A 24122-nucleotide genomic window follows, 5' to 3' on the forward strand; every position below is an offset into this window, starting at 1 on the left:
CTTTAAGCCGGGCCTATATTGATTGCCGTTATGTATAATGTATTCTGTATTATCTGATTTTGTCTCTACTAATAATTTTTTCATCAAAAACGATCTAGTCAACAAATTTTTGATGAACTATGTGCGTTTTTTGGTCTTTCTCACACGGTGGCGGAGGCATATACAATCAGTTGCCCCCAATAAAAAATTAATAAAAAAGTTAATTAGTGTAAATTGTTAACAATAATAATTGCTCCCACACTAAACAACATATATGTTCCTAATAAATATTTTTGCCCTCAATGAAAAGTATTCTAGCTCCGTCCACCCATATAACTTACATATATATAAGCAACAGTTGAGAGGTTTAGTGAAGAACAACAACGTATGACTCGTTTCTCTCTTTTGAGATCCTACTAGGTTATAATGGTTACTCATCAACTACAAATTATAAGCTACAAGATACATCCAGTAGGCACGGATGAAGTGCACCATAGTCTATGAAATTCTGAATTTCCACAGGTTTTACAATTATGGGGCGCAAATCACTGGCAAGCAAATCCCCAACTGTTGATGATTAGTTTTTAATATATAATTTATATATTTTCTTTCTGTTGACATTTGTTGTGGGTAGCTTATATATACAAAGAGATTAGAGCATGCACTAGTTTTAGCTAAACAAGGGTTCTGCTTAGATGTTTTTGATTTTTTTTTGTTTAATTCCATATTTTTATTTTAGTATTGAGACGATCAACAGCGAAGTAAATGATGAAAATTTCTGTTTGATTACTGAATACCAACCAGTACGTAGTCAAAGGAAAAAAAAAATTACAATCAGGATTGCATTAATTTAGATTATAGATATAACACGAAAACGATATATCAGTGGTCCTATCAACAGCTTGGAGAAGCAGATGCTCCATCAATGTTAAGAAAATGTTTAAATGTGCACATATTGCAGCCAGCGGTTCGTAAGAATACTACATGATGTTTTTCCTTGTAAATGTTTTTGTTTGTTAGGAGCCAATTGACAATCCTCTAGGTTCCATAACACAGTTCACACTTTCGACGTGACAATATGTAGATTTTAAATTGGTTAGAAAACCCATGAAACTTAATACGTATAAGTGATATAGCTAGTTATCCTCGGAAGCATGCAGTTTAACATTACTCTTATAGTTAACTATTTAATATTTTTCCATTTCCACAGTACTCAACAGTTCACAAATGGTTTTATTGACCGAAAAATATATATATATATGTTGATCAGCTTTCTACTAAAACAAAGAGTGATCAACGTCTCGAAATTTGTTATTCATTGAGTATTATATACATTTTACTTTCCCTTGTTAAAGAACTATCAAAATAAAAATAAAAAGAAAAAGATTCGTTATAGATTTTTCCGTATAAATTGCGTATAAGTTAGCCCCTATTGCTTCACAAGCTGGGAAATGCTGTACGGATTAGTTAGGAGTCCATCAAACGAGCCTTTAGCCACAAGCTTATTGGTGGCTTCGGAGCTGTGAATACTATCCCAAAATACATATTCTGTCCGGTTTGCACAAACCGGTTGGTTTGGCTCGCAAAGTTCTCCCCCTGGCGGTACTGTACAACAAGCCTTGTCTCCAACCTTAAATCCTACGAGGCAGGCATGAGAGCGAAGCAAATTCAACTTTTTATTTTACATTAAAAATAGTTTAGCATTTATGTTGGATTTTCATCTCAAATATACAAAGCATATAGTTTAGCATTCATTTACTATAATCGAAATAACACACAAACCAGAGATTTAATCAGAGTAAAATATTAGCATTGTTTTTAAAACAAAACTCGAGTTGATAAGAATCCCACTAGCTGAACTAACTATATATAGATATGTTTTCCAAAATTTAGGCAAAGCTATTCTTAAATATAGACACCTTAATTAATAAAAAAATGGGTGTAATAAGTCTTGAGTTCAATATAGTTTACCTAAAAGACCGTAAGCTAAGGGATCTCCACCGGAGAAAATATCGACGTAGGTGAACTTAGCACCTTGGACCTTCCTATTGAAATCCTTGACAAGGTCCTCGAGGTTCTTATTGAAAATCGCCACTGCATTGTTCACTTCTTTTGCGCAACCTTTACCGCCACCATGTGATACCATCATCTTTGGTGTGCAACCGATCTGAGTGATGCTGAAAAGTGCCACCTTCCTCGCTCCTAGACGGTGCAAACTCTACCAACAAAAAAAAAAAACACTACATCTATCAACAAATTGATGTAGCTAGTCAGCTAGTGGGAACGTAAAGGATACTAGCTAGATGCAACGTTATTAATTAGTTTAGTTTGATATTCTCCCACTAAAACTAAATCTCTTAAATTTCTCGAGATCTCTGTAAATCTACTGAAAAAATGAGAGTAGACAAAAATCGCTATTTATGAATTAAAAGAAAAATAAACCTAAAAATATTAGGATCAAAAGCATGAAAAACCTGAAAAAATGTAGGAAAACCTAAACACAAGCCTCGTTGAAATATGATAACTGTAGTTGTTAAAATAGAAATTAACAAAGAATAATTATTTTAAATCTACGTTGCATGGCTTCACAAACATAGCTAAAATTGTTCCTATATACCTTCAGGTAACTACGGTAGAGTATGATGAGAGAATATGCATATTGATCAGGCTTAAAGCGACGACTCGTGTTGTAGTGTTCTGACATGAAGTAGTTGTTGATGTAATCGTTGCTTCCGATGTTGATTGCATAGAGACATTGTCCCAGTCTTTCTGCTGGCACTTTCGCTTTCTTTATCGCCTTCTTGTGATTTTGTATTTGCTTTCTTAGACTGATTCGATCACCCTATGTATTATGAGATATCAATTTTATATATTCCGTTGAAAGATATATCGAAAATATGATTTTTGTATAATGCTTATCGCTGTTATTATTTAGAATTTTATTTTTTTATGTTGTTTTTGATGTCATCTAGTAATTTAACTAAAGTATCAATTAATTCATAACGGTATTAATATTGAATATAAATATCAAAACTCTGATTAACCATAAGAATATGAGATTGTCATTATTTATTTGGTTCTTACTTCTTACCAAATGTTCGCTAGTTTCTTCACGAAGTCCGCCTCCACCGGAAGCGTAGTTCAGCCCTGTGTGCGCTTGTTCCCGTGATGCTCCGGCGTATGGCGGAATCAAATCCTTAAATCCCGATAGTTCACCTAAAGAGAAAAAACATCATATACAACACAAACACACACATATTTAATTATCAATTGGTTCCAGTGATATTTGTTGTTACATTTGATCCATTGATTTTAGTGTAAAGTTTTACCAATTAGATGTTAGTATAAAAAGTAACATTTTATTTGAGATGTTATGTTTTTTTTTTTTTCATTTTTTCATGGTTTTTCTAACTTTTCAAATGATATATCGAAGACTAGAAACGATATGTTACTCACGGACATAAAATCTGAGACCATTTATAAACTAACCGATCATGTCTGGGATAGTGCGGCCATTGGTAAACCGTCCGGTCGGGCCTTTGGGAAAGTCAATACCGTAAGGTGAGAAGTTGACTTTTGCCTTGGATTGCAAGTTATTATTGTTGCCATTATCGAAAGTTGAGTCACCGAAGATGAAGTAACACGGCGCTTGCCCGTAAACCACCGTAGCTGCTGCAAACACGGTGGCGGCAAGAATCCAAAAGGCCTTAGGCAATATTCCTTCAGCCATTTTTTAATGATGAAATAACAGAGAATTAAAAAGATGAAATATTTATTGAAGAGACGAAGTACGATCTTTTTAAATATAGTTATATATAAGAGAGGCCGGAATAGGTCGAAGTTTAAATTTGAAATTGATTCTATGAAGAGTATTAAAAGGCTATTTAAAAGGAATGGGTAACGAGTAAATCAAGGGAGACGACGCTTTTATTTTTTTGAGAGGAGAATCTTTAATTTTAGATGTCAACATGATCATTGGTGATATATAGTGGATTATGCTACTAAATATGTGGTCTTAAAAAATTACAAATTTTTGTTTAAGCTATATATCGATATCATCAAGGCATACTACTTCTTGTAAAATATCGAAAAATAAATTAAAATATACTAGTTATATCTATATTCAATGAATCACTAATTATTTGATGATGAAGTAAATTCAAAAAAATATTAGCTTTCAATCAAAAATAAATAATAAATTTGGTTTAGAACGACAGAAAACAGAAAACCGAATACTTGTGTCTTTCACTAAACACGAATATGATCTAATAACAATTAACTTAACATGGTTACCGCAATCCAAATATATTATTCATATTATCAAAAATTGCAAATTTTTGTTTAAGATGTATATCCATATCATCAAGACATACTACTTCTTGTAACACATCGAAAAAATAAATTAAAATATATAGTTATATTTATATTCAATGTATTACCAATTATTTGATGATGAAGTAAATTCAAAAAATTATTAGTTTTTAATAAAAATAAATAACAAATTTGGTTTAGAACGATAGAAAACCGAATACTTGTGTCTTTCACCAAACACGAATGATGATCTAATAACAATTAACTTAATATGGTTATCACAATCTAAATATATCATTCATAATATAAAGAAATTGCAAATTTTTGTTTAAGCTGTATATTCATATCATCAAGGCATATTACATCTTGTAACACATTGAAAACAAAAAAAATATATATATATATATATATATATATATATAGTTATATCGATATTCAATGTATCACTAATTATTTGATGATAAAGTAAATTTAAAAAAATATTAGTTTTCAGTCAAAAATAAATATATAACAAATTTGGTTTAAAACGACAGAAAACCGAATACTTGTGTCTTTCCCCAAAAATGAATGATGATCTAATAACAATTAACTTAACATGGTTACCACAATCCAAATATATCATTCATATTATAAATATACATATTCATTTACTGGTCATAATTTATATTTTGTTGAAGGTTTCCTTTACTGGTCATATAATTTGGTATAACTATTTTTTTTCATGAGAAGAAATAAAACGATTTACCTTTTTTCAAATACATCTATATATAAAAAGTAATAATTTTTTTAAAAAAAAATTGATAAAAATGCATGTTGCTAAATTCATCTAATACATTTTGGCAGCTGAATTCACTAAACAAACAAAGTACGTCATTAACTCATTATGTATAAAATAAACATATCGAATGAAATGAATAAATGGAGATAAAAAAATAATCCGAAATGTATTAAAACTAATATAAAAATTACTAAATCTCATTTTCAGTAATGTATAATTTTTTCAGATATAATTAATTATTCGGATCTTTAAAATGAACTTATATAAATATAAATTTTTGAAGAAAAAAAATATACATGCATGGATAAGACAAATATGAAGGCGTTCTCCATAGTTGGTGCTTCGATTCTTAACGTTTATTTTTTGTATGACGTAACTATACTTAAAAATCTGAAGAATTGCTTTGACGAAATAGTATAGCCATGTGATGCTAATGTTTTGTTCATCTTTGAGTAGACGACTTATGAAATTGAACTCCTATAAAATAAAGCAACAAGGCGAGATGGAGCTTTATATATAGAATGATAGACATATTATATATAACTTGAGACTCTCTCACACAACTTGAGAAACGCAAAATTTTCTTTTATTCATTAACATATTATGTACATAGAATGATAGAAAAGCTAAATCAAAATCCATACACAAGGAGAAAACAAAACAAATGCGGTACGTCTTAATCATACTCATATATATAGACTATAAAGTAACAGAAAATGATTAATTAGAACAATGCGCGATACACTTCTCCGTGCAGTCCATTGAGCATCCTCCGCTCTTGCTTGTACTTTTGTAACCTTCTTTTTCAACGTTGGTTGACTTGTAGCACTCCGCAGGACAAGTCAGCTTCTTACCGTAACAAGGTCCTTGCACCGTGCATGTATGTGTTGGATTCATCAAATCTCCATTTCCGTGAAAGCCTGGAAACCCATGAAACATCCCGCCAAATCCACCATCCCAAAGTTGACGACTTGCTTGAGATGAAGAGACAAATATGATTAGAAGAAGAATAGGTAAAAAGATTGATTTTGGAGACATTTTGTTGTGTGTGTGTGTGTGTGATTTCCAAATTTTTTGTTGTGTGATTGACAATGATGATGATGGTGATGAGATTGATGCATATATATAGTATAAACTGACTAGATATTTGACCAGTGGTTTCTTAGGCAATGAGAAAATTTAGGAAGACTTCAATTTTGGAAAGAACCTATTCTCAGATTAATTTTAGAGAGCTCAATAATTGGTTGGGGGTGGTTTTTATGTAATTCGGATTTTTTTTCCTTTAAATTACAAATATTTACTTAAAATTATGCATATCATGAAATTGAAAATTATACTTATTGTTTGTCTTGGTCTAGTTATGAGGGATTTGATTTATAGTTTTTATGTCAATATGAAACTTAGGCTCTAATAATGGTGACCATCGTTGAGGAAATGAATGATATATAAGCAATATGATATTTCTCTCCATTCCTAATTTACCATTTTAAAATTAATAATATTTGTAACAATTTAGGACAGGCACCATAAAAAAATTAATCTGAAAGTTAAGTATTGATTTTGGAAAAGTATATAGTTTTGACAAGGATTCTTAAATTTGAACAAATATAAATTTATTTGCAAAGTTTCAAAAGACAATGGGTTCTTAGAATTATCCTAAACTTTGGTGGAGTCAAAAATTGGAGGCATAAACTTTACAGAATAATTCACTGTTTTTTTTTAAAACAATTGCAAAGTAATTTCATTTTCTTTCCTTGTCAAAACTTTATATGAGTTACCATTTACTAACATCTATTTTATTATATCAAAATAAAAAGACAAATAAATCTCTAAGTTCTAAATTTAAGTAATAGAACGAAAATGTATTAAATTAAGGCTCAAATAGAATAAAAACTTCATCTGAAATGAAAAATTAAATAATATATCTTATCATGAGAATTTTTCGAAAATGTAAAACATATTGTTATATAGTTATTTTTAGGATTAATTTTCATTAAGAGTATAATTATATACTTTTAGTATATGAAAAACACCGTATATATGGTTCTACCAAATATATACTGTATAAATGATGTATATATGACTATATTAGCTTCAAGTGTATAAGCACAATATACATGATGAAAACAGATTACTTCTTACCATATAATATATATACACTGTATATACGGCCGTACAAAACGGTAGTTTAGAACACTGCCAGTATGTAATGCTTGGGATATTACAGTGATAAAAAGAAAGTTACATTGTGAAGGAAGAAAAACATATTGGATAGGAGATTATGGGATGGGGGCTCTGAAACTATAGTGAAGGCACGAACCTCAAAACGAATATATGATCCGTTTGTCTATTTAAGCTTGAAAGCCCACTTGCAATTTTATTAGACCTGATATGAAAGAGAAAGCAATTCTCAATTATTAGTATCTAACAAAAGCACATTTAGTACTTGCTTCCAAACATTCCTAATTATTTTTAGGTGTTTAAAAATAATTTTAATAAATATTTATTTTTAATTTCGAAAATTAGTTATTAATTTAAATATTTTTAGAGTTTCTTAAATATAGGTAATTTAGATTTGATTTGATTTGATTAAAAATAATAAATCAGATATTAATTTAGATTTGATTTAAAGATTCTAATTTAAATAATTTATATACTATTAAACATTTTTATCAAAAATATCTAGAATTTTTGAAAAAAAAAATTACATATGAAAAATAATGGTCATATTTGAAATATAAAATATTTATAATGATGTAAATGATATGATATTTATGTTGTTTTTATAATATATTTACGATTATGATTTATTTACAAATTAATAATAAAATAATAGGTAAAATTCAAATGTATAATTTAAATATTAAAAATATATTTTTAAAAAATTATAGAACTAAAAATATATATAAAAAACCGGGTTAAAAATATTTTGGTAACTAATATCACTAATTTTGAATTATACATGTATATCGAAAATATATTTTTCATACAAAATCAAAACATAAAAAAATTAAAAATTATTGCATACATTATAATGTGGTTTGAAAAACCAGTTGTACATTCCCTTCGTTGATTAATTTAGAAAACTATAATACTAAATAATACTGTTAATACATCTCAAACTTTTAACAAATATTTATATTATACGGTAATATGAACGGAAAAATTAGAATTATGTTTTTATAATAGTTCATTTTAAATTAATATTAGCGGACAGGTTAAAATATATCTAAACATAAAAATCAATATTTTTACTTATTAAAAAAATACATTTATAAAAATAATTATATCTAAACTCAAAAATATAAATTATATTACAAAATTCGTTAAACAATAAAAAATATTCCCGTGCGGACGCACGGAGTTAGAATCTAGTTTTTGTGAAATCTCAATCTTAATTATACAGTATACTAATAAAAGAGAGGAAAAAGAAAGAAAGCAAAAAAAAAGATGTGAAGGAGGATGAGACTCGTTGTTGCAATTCTGGCCAAAAAACGAGGAACTGTAGCCACTCTGTTTCACTACGTGTTCCCTGTCCTTTTCTTTCTTTTTAGTTTTTATTATATTATTTTTCGGCGATATTATTTCTTCGTTATTACGAATACTGTATAGTTCCTCAATTATAGTTATATAAAAAAAATCTGATTATAATTCTCAGTACTTAGTTGTTACAAGTCAAAATAAATCTGGCAAAAGACATTCTAACAAAATAATTATAGTATTTTAATAATAATTAGTAATAACATCAATAAAAACAATTAGCAATCGATAAAAAATAATCCTAAATGAAAATAAAAATATTTTGTGAAACAATTTTTATCTCCATTCTAAAAAAGAAAAATTATTAAATTATATGTATGCTTGAAATGAAACTAATATTACATGATGTTGTTTCATGAGAGGATTATAATTTTTAGCTTAAAATTTTTTAGTAATTTTAAAAAAATCATTAAAATATATTTTTGTAAAAATTAAAATGTATATTGTTGCCATCTAAAATGCTGCACAATGGAGTCAATATATGCCTTTTCGCCATTATGATATTAATATTATTGCCAAACTCTTTGGTCTTCCACTCTTCCTAATTAAATATTTCTCTATACTAAAAAGCATTAATGGCTTTTTGACTAGTAGCAAACCAATATAGGAAATAATCATCTTCTTTTGTAGATCCAAATCTAAGCTACATATGAATTTACGATCGTCATATCGAATCCGCATAAATGATAAGAATTGAGCACTAAACCAAAATTTGATCTCCCACGAATAACATTCTAAAACTGCATTAATATTTTTGTGGCTCGCTTCTGATATAACAAAAACTAGCAGCTTATTATCATTGCTAAAATTCTTGAATACTTTTTTTCAACAAAAAAATCTTAAATACATTACAGAAATGAAGAATGACTTTCTCTTTTAATTGTTAAAATTGTTAAAGACATTTTTTTCGAAAGAAAATATATCCTACACACACACAAATTATACTCCTGATATACAAATGAAATAAATAAGGGCTTTGGGAATAATAAAAGTTGTAAAGTGGATGCACGTGGTGGCATTTGTGGAAATGCATCCAAATTAAGAATACAAACAATGCACTTAATTCAATCCACATGCTCATCCCCAATCCAAAACCATACGTTTGGGTCCCTTTTCTCCAAATCTCATTTAACCAAATACTATTAAGTAATAAAATTGTAAAACAGTAATAAAATTGTAAAACAGTAATAAAATTGTAAAAAGAGTATAATAAGACCAGCAAATCATGACATGCCATTTACTACCACAGACTTTGTACACATTTTCTGACAGCGTTGTACGATCTCTCATCATTCAGACTGACAAAATAGTTTCAGTATACGTACATCCTGTAATTATATTTGTTGTAAACTATAATCGAATGAGCAGCAAGTAGATTATCGTCAGACTCTACCTTATAATATGTTTGTCTACGCGAATGTACGGAGAGAGTTACACATTTTTTTTTGGTTTAAAAAGAGTTATACATCTTCAGATCTTCTTAGAAATCCCCGTCTTGAATCTTAACATATCTTCTTCTTTTTTGACATCTAAAATCTTAACAGATCTAAAGAAGAAAATTGGTCAAAATGGTTTTTGAATTTAAAGTTACTCTTTGATATAGAAGGTTTATATCCCATTGATCTCATACCGTGGTTAAAACAAAAAAAAGGACAATAAGGACATTAACAAAAAAAAATAACATTTCAAAAATTTAGCAGAAAAATTAAATAATTTATAAAATTATAATGAGATATATTTTGAATTGTACATTTTCTATCGAGGTATAAACATGAGTACTTGTTTTAAAAGTATACTATATACATATATTTCTAAAATGAAGTTTGAATAATATGATCATTATATCTATAATTTCTGTCGATGTATATAAAATAAATTATATGCTGTTATCAAAACTATCTGAAAGCCTATTTGGAAAAATTCTTATTTTTAAAACAGAAAATAAGACTAAATTATGATACAAACGAACAGGAGTTAAGAATCTGACCTTTTACACTAAATAAAATAGTAAACAGTTTTTAAAAAATGTGGACAAATTCTTTTGGTAATATAATTATTAGATTCTAAATTAACGATATTCATTCGAATTTGTGTACGTTTATCTTTTATATGATTATGTAAGAGTAGCTTTTTCTTTTTCCATGAATTTGATAGTTAACACAAGTACTTCAATTTGGTTAAAAGTTAAAGCTCGAGTTTGTAAATAATAGTCTTTCAAGGGTGTTAAACTAGATACACGTTGGAAGTCAAATCAATTAAACTTTAGTTTTTTTGTCTTTTAAATTGCAGTAAAACATAAGATGTGTACGTAGTGAAACCAACAATTTCAAAAGCATCACAAGTACATCCAAAGAGAATGATCAAAAGGGGGAGTAATTGATGAAGAGGGGGGGGGGGTAGGGGGAGGGTAAAGTAGAGGTAAAGGACAGAGAGAACAAATGGGTAAAATCAAGGACACAAAAACACATGCACACATGCATACCTACATAGACTCATACAATATATACAACTATACAACTATGTGTGGATGTGTAGAGAGAGAGAGAGAGCGGGAGATGGACATGTGAAGGTATTAATAGGAGGTGGGGTTTTGAGTGTTGATGTCTTCATATTCTGGCAATGGAGTCACATGGTAAAGAGGGATTTCAAGCCTCCTCTCTTTTAGGGTAGGTATGATGCATCCAAATTTAGAGCTCTTCCATGTGACTCCATGTGTTTTTTTTTTCTTCGATCGCCCATTATTCACTTTCTTCTTCTTTTTCTTTTCCTCTCTCTCTCTAGTTTCATTATCTCTCAATTAACTTATATAATCCTATACTGGTTATTGTTGGTGTTAGTTTTAACTAGTTACCTTCTGTTGTTACATTTGTAAGCTTCTGATCATCACTTCTGATTAACATTCTCTAATTAACTTAAAAAGTTGTCTGAACTCTGAACGCTATACTCTTGACATATTTTTATATCCAAACTTGGTTATTAATCAAAGTGTTTTCTGTCAAAGATTTGCAACTGTCATGTAAAATATGTAATGACTAACGAAACAAAGTGCTCTATGTGTTTTTTTTCTTTGGATTTCTTTCACATAGTTTCACGAATTTTATGAGGATTTCACTTGTTACCGTCATAGAATATCATAAATTTAAACCTTCTTGAATTTTATTGTTTATATATTTATTTTACAATTACTAGCTAGTAAAATTATCAAACATATTAACTCATTTTATAGCCAAAGAAATAACTTCATAAAGTGTGATTGTGTCAAATATCACATGAGCTCTGCCTATAGCATTACTCCTTTCCTCCACATCATCAAACCATCATTATACACAATCTCTCTCTCTCTCTCTCTCTCTCTCTCTCTCTCTCTCTCTCTCTCTCTCTCTCTCTCTCTCTCTCTCTCTCTCTCTCTCTCTCTCTCTCTCTCTCTCTCTCTCTCTCTCTCTCTCTCTCTCTCTCTCTCTCTCTCTCTCTCTCTCTCTCTCTCTCTCTCTCTCTCTCTCTCTCTCTCTCATATTGTGAACTTTTCCTATATATATAAATATTTTCCTTTGTAACCTTTCTACGAAGCAAAAAAAAAAAAATCTCATATGGAGAGGAAAACTATAAACAAAAGAAAACGAGTCTTTTCTCTCCAACCAAACAAGAACCCTAAGGCGGTCTTCGCGAGAAGATACGCGAGTCACTTGGTTCCAGCTCTCAACAAGATCAACATGAACAAACCCACTTCAAAAAAAGACCACAAAAGTTTCGAACAAACCGTGAAACATGAAGTAGGCATGGCTTTGGCTCTGTCTGCTCAAGAATTCGCGTGGGGCCGTTTCTTGCAACACAAGCTATTATCGCCCACTCATGAAGATCCTAGTTATTCTTCCAAGATTTTAGAAAGATCTGACTATAAACAAGAAGGTGAAGAAGAAGAAGCTGAGATCAAGAAGAGATTGAAGGAATTGCAAAAGCTTTTGCCAGGTGGAGAAGAGATGAACATGGACGAAATGTTGAGTGAGATTGGAAGCTACATTGTATGTCTTGAGTTGCAGATGATTGTTCTAAAATCTCTAGTTCAAGATAACTCTTCATGAATGTTAAATAATTAATTGTTTCACATGCGTTGTCCTTAAATCAAACAAAGAAAGTTAGCTATTTTTTATTTATTAATCCTCAGTAGAAGAAACTTATATTATAATGGGGTTTTTTAATTCTTACAACTGATTACCGATAGCATAATTTATTGAAAATAACTTCATAATTCGTTTTCTTATAAAGTTGAGCTAGTTCTCTTTTTTCATTCATTTGTTTCTCAAGAAAAGAACATCCATAACGTTAATGGGATTTTCTTTCTTCTTAATTATATTAAAACAAGGAACTAAGGATATTCTAACCACAAGGTACAATCTAAGAATTCAATTTGGTTTAATTAGAAACTTAGACCCAACTATATAGTGTAATCTAGTCAAAAAATTTGAGAATGTGAATAAAATGTGAAGTGTGGTCAATGAAAATATATACATTTTATTTGTTCATGTTTACACATTTTTGATTTTAAGTTGTTGTTGGTTGTGATACATCCAAAAACTGCATGTGTTACCCAAATCCTTTGTTTTGTCTTCTTTCTCTTTCCTTAGGAAAGTTCATTATCTTATTTTTAGTTAATATTTCAAAGTATACAAGTAATGAAGCTAAAATTTGGTATTAAGTTTTTTTTTGTATAGTTATTTCGCGCCGACTGACTTTGTTGATTTGTTGTATTCATATATCTCACCATCATCATAATTGACGCAGTAGATCAGTGCATCTGGAATGTTTCTACTTTTTGATGAATTTTTTTTGTTAACTTCTTGTAATAAAATTGCATTGGAAAATATACATATCCTTACTATAAGGCTTAAAAAAAATTTCAAAAAAATCACAAATGGCACTTCCTATCAAGGCTTAGAAAAAGTGGAAAAAATTAAATCTAGAAACAATGACATAATAGAGGTTCCCTATCAGATTACAAAGAGCAAGTGATATGATTTGAAGTCATCATCCATATCTTTGCACGTGTCTTGAAGTCATTCTTTACTTATCCAAACCCCACTACAATCTCAATATATCTCACAAGATAGACATCTTGATCTTCGTACATAAGCATATATCTATCAATGTTTTAAAGAATGAAATTAAATAATATGATTCGAATATTTAGATTCAAGATGAAAATTCACCGATCAAACAAAAACAGAAACGAGCGTAATAAGCTCACATTAGGCTATTAAAAAAGGGTGTAGCCAAAGCGCCAAAACACCAAGGCAAAAGCCTTGTTTCTTCAAAGGCAAATTTTGTAACGCTCTAGTACAAGTTTAGGAGCAATGACTAACAATAACAAGAGTTTTTGGAAGAGTTATGGCAATACACAAAGTTCTCTTCCCTCTACTGTAATGATCTTAAAAAGAGAGATTTGTGAAGACAAAACAACGGAGGAGTCATGATTGGTTTGTTCTGGTCTACACAGTGTAGTGATGTCCTGCAGTATCAATGTCCAAGCCCTTTAGTTTAGCGACTGATTCCACATGTCCCTTCAGTGTGTGAAGCTCCCTAAGCCTGTCACAACGTAAGATCAAAGCATTCACCAATAAGAATCAAGCTAATTCTAGTTTCCATTGAAGTTTGATTTAATCAAGTACTTACCTAGCTATCTCGGCCCTTCTCTTGGCTTGCTCTGCGATCTCAGACAGCTCTCTGTAACTTCCTTTCTCTGGGAAGATGTTAGCCTCTTCTTTTGGCTGCAGACCGTGCAGAGTTCTCTGAGCTTGTGCCCATTGAGCTTCTCTTTCTCCAATACCGTAATCTTTCTTGGTCGTGAAAGCCGTCTGTTAAAGTAACAGCAGAAGCAATTAGCATAAAATTATCATCAGGATGTAAAAAGAGGTCAGAGAGTTAGTTGTGTGTACCCTGTTGTCAAACAAGCTAACCCAAGCCTTTCCACTCAAGATGTATCGAATGGCAAACTTCAAAATGTCTTGTGGGAAGTATGTTATAATACTGTAAATCCATATCACACCAGCCCATCCCCAACCGATACCCTTCACCTTTGCAAATGTCCAGTTGGCATACACTGCAATCAAAGTCGCAACCTGTATTTGGGAGGAAGAGTGAATGAATTTCAACGGGTTTCTTTTCTTTAAAGCGTCCCCAACAGAATTCGTGAGAGTATATTGTATTTGATGTTCTTACAAGTTGTGCAACGATGAATGCAAACATCAGAAGCGCCCCAGGACGTTCAACGAATGACCAACTCCTTGACCTCGTGACAAAGATAAGCGCTTGACTGATGATACTAACTTGTAGATAAACAGCACCCATTAGTTCATCGTTATTGTCCCTGATTGACCTCACACCAAACTTGTCCTGCAAATCAAAGGTGAAATAATTTTATAAGTCTGAGCAAGATATAATCCCTGAAGCACCTTTACCCAAAAAGAAAATTAACAGATGATGATTACCGAGAAAAAGTCGGTCTTGTGAGCCGCCCAGAAGAAAACAACACTCATAACGGCTTGGTAGCCTCCCAGGACTATTCCGGTGGCGAAAATTTCTTTGAGCTTCCAGCTATCCGGTGTGGGAGATGGCTTGACTCTGTCCTTTGAGATTGTCATGATAGTACCTAAAAGATAGCAACACATCATACCATAAGATATAGCAGATAAAGTATTAGGAGGGTATATAGAAAAGTAAAGTCATTGCTCACCGTCATTAAGGATGGCAATAATCAGAACCATGAACGCTGAGAAGTCAAATTCCCATATCAAAGCAATAAGCATGAAACCAAACTGCAAAAGTTACAAACAATATGATCAGTACAACAACAAAAAGAAAAATCATGCCAAACAAGTGATAGATATTTATACGGAGATATCTACTTACCACAATACGGATTGTGATTGAGACTGCATAAATCTGTCACAAGCAGGAAAAAAGGAGTTATTAGTTTTTAGTGCAAACGAACTCAAGTAGAGGGCATAATATAAGAAGAAAATCAAAAGAATGCGCACGGTATAGTTCTTCATTCTCTGGAAGATAGCTCTGCTAGTGAGCACTGCACTGATGATAACACTCAATCCAGGCTCGGTGAGAACAATATCTGAGGCACCACGAGCAGCATCTGTAGCATCGGCCACAGCAATACCAATGTCAGCTTTCTTTAAAGCAGGAGCATCGTTGACACCATCACCAGTCATTCCAACAATGTGTTTCCTCTCTTGCAGCTTTTTCACGATTTCATATTTGTGCTCTGAAATAGGAAACATAAGAAGCTTGGATCAATATAAGAAGACCTTTCTCACGAAAATATGATAAGGTTTATGATTGAGAGCAAGTTCTAACCTGGGAAGACGCCAGCAAACCCATCAGCCTTCTCGATCAACTCCTCGACAGGAATGGATGCAATGTTCGAGTCCTTGTCAGTACCGAGAAGAGCCGCAGATGGATACATATTGGTTCCCATTCCAAGCCTGCGACCAGTTTCCTTACCAATAGCAAGTTGATCACCTGGCAACGTCGTTAGAGTGTAAGTTAGGGGAAAACATTTAAATAGCTATGGATTTCATGAAAAACGATGATGATGAATAGGTATACTTACCGGTGATCATCTTAACATTAACACCAAGATTCAAAGCCCTACGAATGGTTTCAGCACTGTCGTGTCTTGGAGGGTCAAAAAGAGGCAACAAGCCAACAAATTCCCATGGACCACCTGAGCTTTCTTTTGTTTTCTCAGGGACCACCTAAAAAGGAATAATAACAGACAGTTAAACATTTAAAAGAAGACAAAAGATGTCTGAATATACAGGACCACTGGTAAATAAGTACCTGACGAGCAACTGCCAGTGACCTAAGACCACGCTCGGCGTACTTGTCAATACAAGAGAGTACCTTCTTCCTAAGGTCAGGCCTGGCATTGGCAAGGTCGAGGATCTGTGTGGGAAAATCGAATTAGTACAGAAGACCCAATGATGTAAAAAATAACATTTGTAGGGGAAAGTTGAAGATTCATCACCTGCTCGGGAGCACCTTTGCTGACCCTGTGCCAGTTGCCATCAGAGTCGATGTAAGTCAAAGCAGTTCTCTTGTCCACAGGGTTGAATGGAAGGAAGTGAACCTCCCTGATTCCAGCTCGGGCCTACAGAAATCCAAGTGAAACATAAGAAATTGTTTTCTCGAATGCTCACTAAACTACAGAAGTAATTCAAACCACAAAGAGTTATACCTCCTTTGGATCAGCAAGCATGCCAACCATGGCTGCATCAATAGCATCCTGGTTCTCAACCCTAGAAGCCATGGCTGCAAATAATAGGACCTGATCTTTCTCCACGCCCTTGCAGAAAACCTCAACCAAGTTCTTATCCACACTCAATTTATTAAGGGTTAGTGTCCCGGTTTTGTCACTGCACAGGACATCCATTCCTGCCATTTCTTCTATGGCAGTCATACGTTTGGTGATGGCACCTTGCTGAGACAACCTGTGAGACCCGATAGCCATAGTCACGGACAAGACCGTTGGCATAGCAATAGGGATACCACCGATCAAGAGGACCAAGAGATTGTCAATTCCATCTCTGTACTTTCTCCTTTGAATGGGGTACATGACGATTATTTCAATCACTATACCAATAGCAATAGAACAGATACAGAAGTTCCCAATGGAAGTAAGAACTTTCTGGAAGTGCCCAACTTGGTTAGTGCTGTCCACAAGGTGAGCAGCTTTGCCAAAGAAGGTGTGAACTCCTGTGGCTATAACAACTGCTTCGATTTCTCCTTGTTTACAAGTTGAACCAGAGAAAACTTCTTGACCCGGGTGCTTGGTCACAGGAAGGGACTCTCCAGTTAGAGCAGACTGATCAACCTTTAAAGGATCGCCTTCAAGAAGACGGGCATCGGCTGGGATGATGTCTCCAAGCTTAATGCTAACAATATCACCAGGAACAAGAATAGCAGCTTCCTGTTCACTCCATTTTCCATCCCTAAGCACCTGAAAAAACAGAAACATCACAACAATAAAACAAACAAACAGGTTAAGCACTTATGAAGTCTTCGAACTAAACATGTACAATAACGTCACAGCATTCTGCAACAAATTACCTTGGTTTTAGGAGCAAGACCAGCCATGAGAGCAGCTGCAGCATTTCCGGCATTGTTTTCTTCAATGAAACTGATTGTGGAGTTGATAACAAGCAGACAGATGATACCCACGAAATCTTGCCAATCCGGAGGTCTGCCATCACCATTAGCCAAAGCAATGGCCATGATAGCCGCAGCTTCCATAACCCATGAAAGCGGATTCCACATGAACCCCAGAAACTTCAGAATTTTGCTTTCCTGTTTATTTACAATGAAAAACCAACCTCGTGAGTTCCTAGAAATTCACAACAAACTTACGAAACTAAAAGCTTTCTAACAATTCTAAGTCAAACTCAGACCTTCTTCTCTTCGAGCTTGTTGGGGCCAAATATCTGAATCCTGTCCTCCCCTTCCTGCGTCGTCAATCCTTCCCTTGTACATTTTAGCTGCTGGAAAACTTCCTCAATGGGAATTTTTTCCTGAGAATCCAACCAAATTTCCGATCAGAAAACCATTGGTAGTAGTAATGCATACATAGCCACGCAAAGGATTGTGTATCGTCTTCATACAAAATAAAAGATTAAAAAAAGAAAAAAAAAACTACTTTTTAATTTGCATACAAAATCTTGAAACGATCTAACTCGGCGACTCGGAAGAGTAGGCGTTGACTCAAGTTAGTGACAATGAAAGGTAAAAAGAATCTGGCAGTGGAGGAGACGGGGACCACCACCACCACCACTACTACTAACAATGCACGTGTTGAAGGAGGTGTAACACACGCGCCGCGTGATTCCCTCCATGAAAGGTGGCTACTTTCCGGCGTGAAAGCCAAGGTCCGGTTAAGGGTATTTTTACAAACAAAAAAAAAACTGATTTTTACGGTCCACGAGGAAATTCACAAGTTGCGTCAGTTGAATAATGTTCTGCTAAAAGACAAACAAGTTATTTAAAAAAACGTACTACGGAAAGGTACATCAATTTATAAACTCCAATAACCATTAAATTTCTTTATAATTAAAAACTCTTTGTATTTTTATGGGTAGAAGGTCGAATATTATGAACTGCTTTAACAGCAAAAACGTTATCTTAGAAAGAGATTTTCAGAAAAAGTAGAGAGAAAAACAAACGAAAAAAGAAGACTATTTCACAAGCAAAATCAACTTTTTATGTTTTTAATTAATATTTGAAAGAGACTTTATTGAGACGTAGCTTAATAGCTCCACCACTAAAAGACACTCTATTTTCTTATCTTTTTTTTTTTCAGTGATTCACATGTGTAGTTTGCGTAGATCTACTTTTTCTGATGAACAGTAATCCAAACTGTTTTTGGCTAATACCTAAAAGCTATTATCTTTACCTAAATTTAGGGTCGGATTAAATCTTGAATAAAGTTCATTACTTTTTCTATTGATTTCCTTGAACAAAATAATTAATTTTCAAGGGGAAAAAAATCAGCTTCTGTGTCGGATCCATGAAAATAGCGAATTTAAGGAAAATCCAATTTTTTCTATGAGGAAAAATCTGAGATTTAAAGGGTTGGAGAGGTTTTAGTATCTGATCCAAGAAAAATTAATCATCTGAAAACAAAATCATTAAAGAGAGAGTTTACGCGAAACAAGAACAATCATGCAAAACGGAAACGAAACAGATCTATTCTCATTCAAGCAAATCATCGAACACCTTGTGGGCATGATGAACACAAACACGAGAAACATCGATTAATCAAACGAGAAGATGTAGAAATCAAAATAATACCAGATCAACAGTCTCGTTCTTGATATCCTCGAGACCTGACATCTCGCTTCTCCCTCTCCTTCCTTCGCAAAGAAATCCAAAACGGCGTCTCTCTCTGTCGTTTCAACACTCGATCACACACACACACACCAGAGAGAGAGAAGAAGAAGAGAGAGAAATATAGGTGAAGCGAGCTTCTGTTGCAAAGGAGAAACGTCTCTCCATTTTATACGACTTAAAACGACGGCCTTCTTCATCGTTTTGCCTCATGTGGGTCCCGTACCAGACTCTAACCAGTAATTACCACCTTTTTATTTAATTATAAATATTTTTTTGTTGCTCTCTTTGCACCGTTGATTATGATTTGGTGTTCATCAACGGTTCTTGATTTTTTTTATGGACTTAAAACGTATTTTGACTTTAGATCTCTGGTTTATAATTAGGATCAGATATTATACTGTGTTTTCGTGGTTAAAATCAAACTTTTAAAAATTGATTACTTGTTTTGATTTTGAGTCTAACGAAAAGGTCATTATATTCTTTTCTCAAAAAAGAAACTTTAAAATTGAAAGTTGCCACATTTAAGAGAAATCTCATAATTAACTCAAATTGTGATAACATACCAAATTAACATACAGCAAAAAAAGAGTTTTATTTTTCAAATTTATTTCTGTTCCTATAGATAGATACATAACAGAAAATTCATTACTTGTATATATTGCAATGTACAGATTCACAATTACATATTTGAGTTATCATAAGAAAATTATCTAAGTTATTAATGTTCCTGATTAATATTGTTGTTATGTATGGACATATAAAATATGCACAATCTAAGTACTATATTCTTGTGATATAAATTGATTAATGAATATAAAAACTGAATGATTTGTGTGTGTGTGCATGTGTATTTGTGGCATGGCATAATTTATATATGCCTAAGTTTCTTTTAAACAAAATTATCCTGATTTGAGAATTCGTTGGGTAAAATTCTTTGATCAGGTTATGAATAATAACTACTATCCAAAGAATTTTGTTGGTGTTGTTTCGTTGATGACTGAGAATCTGAGAAAATCTGCACAAATGATAATTATATAAGAACAACACATTTTAGTCTTTTTGTCTTTTAGAAAAGAAAAAAAAAACAACTTTGGTGGTATAAAAAATGATTGACAATTTTAAAACATATTTTTTGTTCAGCAGTTTTCATTAGATTTTAGTTATTTTAACTAAGAAGATATTCTGATACAAATAAAATTTATTTATTTAGTACTACGGTTGTAAAAAAAATTATTTATCATTACGGTAATAATATTACCAAAAAAATCTAGACATTTAGACACAAATCAGTTAATTTTGTTCCCTCTTCACTTTGACATTTAGACACAAAGATAATTTGGTAATAAAATACACAGATTCGTTCATTTGTTTCTTTCATGATACTAATTTAAAAAAAAAAAGAATGTTAGTTTCAATTTTTGTTTCACATAAGTTTATATCAATTGCGTGATTAATATAAAAATATGCTTTTAATAAAAAAAAAAGTAGGTGCAGATGGATTAAATCTCAGAGAATGTGGCCATTAAGGGTTAGAGGAAAAATACTTAGATGACGTCTGTCTAATTATATCTAAAACATGTATAAGCTATTACTATATTATATTCACAAAATGTGAATGGTAATTCTAAATTCCTAATTTCATAATCATGGCTTTAAAGGATGGTAATAAAGCAATGGCTCTTCCAAGGTGCCTCATGGCAAGGTCAGCAAATGCTGGAACGATTCACATGTTGTGAACATTACTTTATTTTCCAACTTAACGAAAAATTGTTTCAAGATTAATTTATTCATCAATATCGCTAAGGAGGTATTGACTTTTGATCGTGCTGGGTCCCCCAATAATGCACCTCCCCTACGTAATTTTATTTATTTTTTTCACGAATTCGTTTATTTCTGAAAAATAAATGAAAAAAAAAACTCCTCGAGATGAGACCATCAGTGTGACTAACTTTCTTATATTGGAAGTTCACGATGAGAAAACCACATTCTTCTGGTTCGATGATTGATTGAAAATGAATCCGTTTATTGTTATGTGTGACTAGGGAACTATAGGTTATTAGGCATATAACGTTCGATCATGGCATTGAAAATGGTTAAGTGGTCACGGATGGATCATTTGTCACGGATCAATGCATACTAGGCTATTGCTTTTCAATAATCGATCCGAAATACGATTAACAAAGTGGACTCTATTCTGGTTTGATTAGTATTCAAAACTTCGATTTATATGATATGCAAAGAGACAATATGAACAAATATCAAGGACCATCTTATTCCTCTTCACCTTGGCTATATTATTTAATTAAAAAGAGATTATGAACTGCATCTTCTCGCTTTATCTCAACAATGACGAAAGAAACATCGACATGCTCTCAAGATGACATCGCGTAATTTGTACACTAGCTCGGAATTAAGCCTCAGGGCTATGTCTTTTGTTTTGGTCCTGTTAAAACTTGCTCTATTTAATTTAAGCATTGATTTCCCCAAATTTTTGTAAGTCTTTTTAGGATTAATAAATTTTTATTTTTCTAAAAAAAAACAGAAACCATAATATAATTTGTTTCTAAATATTTGCAATGGTTTATTACAACAACAAAAGTGCAAGATAAATTTACGGTAGAACTAAAATTAAAAACAATAGCTACGTTTGTTTTTCTCAAAAAGAAATAGAACAATTAATAGAGTTGTTGATTTTTACTTCAAGTTTGACCAACTAAGATGCAAAATAAATGTTACTTTTAATCAATTGTCTTACAAAATTACAAATATAACTTTTAACAAAGAAAAATTACTCGTAAATATAATTTAATTTAGAAAGTTTGAAAACTCTACTAAATAAATCAATGCAAATTAGATTTGCCACTCGGGATGGGTAATTAACACCCAACCTATACTAATAAATCAGAATTAGATAGGAATTGTCTGGGAAATTTAAGGAGCATATCATAGAGAAAACAAAAACATACGAGAGACAAACTCTAAAAACAAAAACATAGAGTTTGGTTTAATTAGTCGTCGGTGTAGTTAGGCTCTGTTTCAACTTTTGATAGATTTTAAGCCAATGAGAAGCTTTGACTTAGCCATGAGCTTGAGAAACACATCACTTGTAGAGTTTTAGGTTGAACCGAATTTTACTGAACCAAAGGACTGAGTACCAGATCGACTAAACCGGATTTGTTGAATACCAATGTCTTGGAATCCAAAGTGTTTTTACTTGCCTAAAAGCCATTGGCACATTAGTCGTTTTCCCATTATATATAAATCAAATTATGAGCAATAACAAGATAACTTGAGAAATTAATATTTTTTTAAGATAAATTTGTCAATAAGATAGCGTGGGGGATGAGCTAGCAACTAGCAACCATGCCTGTAATTAGATAATTGGTCTTAGAGATGCTCACACACACACGAGAAAAAAATTAATTATGGTATTTTACGATTAAATACATGTGAAACAACACAATTATATTATTCTTTTAAGACCCAGCATGATTTCATAGCTAATTCTCACATCATATGACCCAAACTATTACGTGTCTCTTTGTATTCAATTATTAATTATATTTTTGTGAATTTTTATGTGATGTTTTTAGTTTATTTTGGTCGAAAACTTTTCTTTCTTTTTGAAAATAAATCAAGTGTTTAAGAATGCTTGGAAAACTATTCTTTTGCAATCAAATCATTTTTAATATTGGTCGATTAGGGATGAACCGAAATTATAACAAAGAGACATAACGCTTAAAAAATATTGTTAACAATGGCATAAATCTTGGTATGAGTGTCTTGAGAGAAACTTGATGAGAGATTGAGAGACCAATAACAACTGAAGCTCCGAAAACTTTAAATCAATTTGTGATATTTTCTTATGAATCTATAATAAAAGGTAAACCGAGTTGGAACTCAACTCACCTACTTCAAATAAGTGTAGCCGTTGAATAACTAAATTCGATTACCAAAATCTCTAATAAATTTAAAATTTAGCATAATTTAAATTGACTAAATGAAAATAAAAGAATTATGGATGGATCAAACTTGATGGGAGAACAAGCTGACGTTAAATCTTTTACCACCGTATCATTAAGATTTGGCTACAAAAATTATTGTGATGTTATAACTTTATAAAGTAACTACTTTATATCAAATATGCGCTAGAATGTTTTTTTGTTCCGTGTAGTCTAAAAAAATACTATAAAGATATATTTTCGATAGTTCAACGCTATAAATACTGATCATATGACAAATATTTATGTTAACATTGCTCTTTGATCGTATAGCTATTTCACCAACTGTCCCTTCTTAGTTCTTATAATCTGTCTTAAAAAACCAGTTTCTTTAATTTAAGGGAATCTATCAAAATCACTATCCTTCCGAAATTGGCAATTTTCCTTGTAGCCAGAGAATTCTGCAACATGTACGGCCTCTCACGCCTCTGTCAAACTCGAGATAAGCAAAAGTTAGTTGCTTGTTCCCTTGCTGTTTATTTTATTTATTTATTTTTGTTGTTACTTCTGAAAATGTTAATGAATTCTTGAAACATGGATCAAGAAATTCGAAATTAGTTTTAAAAAGTCAGATTTTTAGTATGTATGTATATTTGGACTCACTTTTGTTATTTTGTTATTGA

At 31.9% G+C, this 24122-nt stretch overlaps 4 protein-coding genes across 4 annotated transcripts; 1 reads left to right on the forward strand and 3 right to left on the reverse strand.

Moving 5' to 3' along the window:
• Positions 1-1285: 1285 nt before the first annotated feature.
• LOC18026041 (GDSL esterase/lipase At2g19010) lies at positions 1286-3724 on the reverse strand. The gene is made up of 5 exons (XM_006409028.2): positions 3469-3724; positions 3071-3195; positions 2597-2821; positions 1951-2197; positions 1286-1617 (listed from the first exon to the last, which is right to left on the reverse strand). Exons 1-5 carry the CDS (start codon positions 3707-3709, stop codon positions 1409-1411), a joined length of 1047 nt encoding a protein of 348 aa, XP_006409091.1. The 5' UTR covers positions 3710-3724; the 3' UTR covers positions 1286-1408.
• Positions 3725-5643: 1919 nt separating this feature from the next.
• On the reverse strand, positions 5644-6139 carry LOC18026042. Its single transcript, XM_006409029.2, has one exon. The coding sequence runs from the start codon at positions 6104-6106 to the stop codon at positions 5789-5791; it is 318 nt and encodes a 105-aa protein (XP_006409092.1). The 5' UTR covers positions 6107-6139; the 3' UTR covers positions 5644-5788.
• A 6036-nt stretch (positions 6140-12175) lies between these two features.
• On the forward strand, positions 12176-12710 carry LOC18026043 (transcription factor bHLH146). Its single transcript, XM_006409030.2, has one exon. It carries the CDS (start codon positions 12196-12198, stop codon positions 12685-12687), a length of 492 nt encoding a protein of 163 aa, XP_006409093.1. The 5' UTR covers positions 12176-12195; the 3' UTR covers positions 12688-12710.
• Positions 12711-13767: 1057 nt separating this feature from the next.
• On the reverse strand, positions 13768-19632 carry LOC18026044 (ATPase 1, plasma membrane-type). Its single transcript, XM_006409031.2, has 16 exons — positions 19460-19632; positions 18064-18183; positions 17726-17962; positions 16854-17615; positions 16644-16766; positions 16457-16561; positions 16227-16371; positions 15971-16135; positions 15640-15878; positions 15512-15544; positions 15336-15417; positions 15091-15251; positions 14822-14995; positions 14539-14721; positions 14276-14457; positions 13768-14188 (listed from the first exon to the last, which is right to left on the reverse strand). The coding sequence occupies exons 1-16, from the start codon at positions 19499-19501 to the stop codon at positions 14092-14094; spliced, it is 2850 nt and encodes a 949-aa protein (XP_006409094.1). The 5' UTR covers positions 19502-19632; the 3' UTR covers positions 13768-14091.
• Between the last annotated feature and the right edge of the window lie 4490 nt (positions 19633-24122).

This window comes from Eutrema salsugineum, unplaced genomic scaffold (assembly GCF_000478725.1).
Source record: "Eutrema salsugineum unplaced genomic scaffold, Eutsalg1_0 scaffold_11, whole genome shotgun sequence".
In the NCBI taxonomy this organism is placed as follows: Eukaryota; Viridiplantae; Streptophyta; class Magnoliopsida; order Brassicales; family Brassicaceae; genus Eutrema; species Eutrema salsugineum.

Coding starts and splice junctions, on each gene's coding strand:
- LOC18026044 (XM_006409031.2), bottom strand. CDS start 19,501: ATGTCAGGTCTCGAGGATATCAAGAACGAGACTGTTGATCTG. Junction 16,372..16,456: donor CACTGGCAGTTGCTCGTCAG/GTACTTATTTAC, acceptor ATTCCTTTTTAG/GTGGTCCCTGAGAAAACAAA. Junction 14,722..14,821: donor CATTCATCGTTGCACAACTT/GTAAGAACATCA, acceptor TCCCAAATACAG/GTTGCGACTTTGATTGCAGT.
- LOC18026043 (XM_006409030.2), top strand. CDS start 12,196: ATGGAGAGGAAAACTATAAACAAAAGAAAACGAGTCTTTTCTCTCCAA.
- LOC18026042 (XM_006409029.2), bottom strand. CDS start 6,106: ATGTCTCCAAAATCAATCTTTTTACCTATTCTTCTTCTAATCATATTT.
- LOC18026041 (XM_006409028.2), bottom strand. CDS start 3,709: ATGGCTGAAGGAATATTGCCTAAGGCCTTTTGGATTCTTGCCGCCACC. Junction 2,198..2,596: donor TCTACCGTAGTTACCTGAAG/GTATATAGGAAC, acceptor TTTTGTTGGTAG/AGTTTGCACCGTCTAGGAGC. Junction 1,618..1,950: donor CTTAGCTTACGGTCTTTTAG/GTAAACTATATT, acceptor CCTGCCTCGTAG/GATTTAAGGTTGGAGACAAG.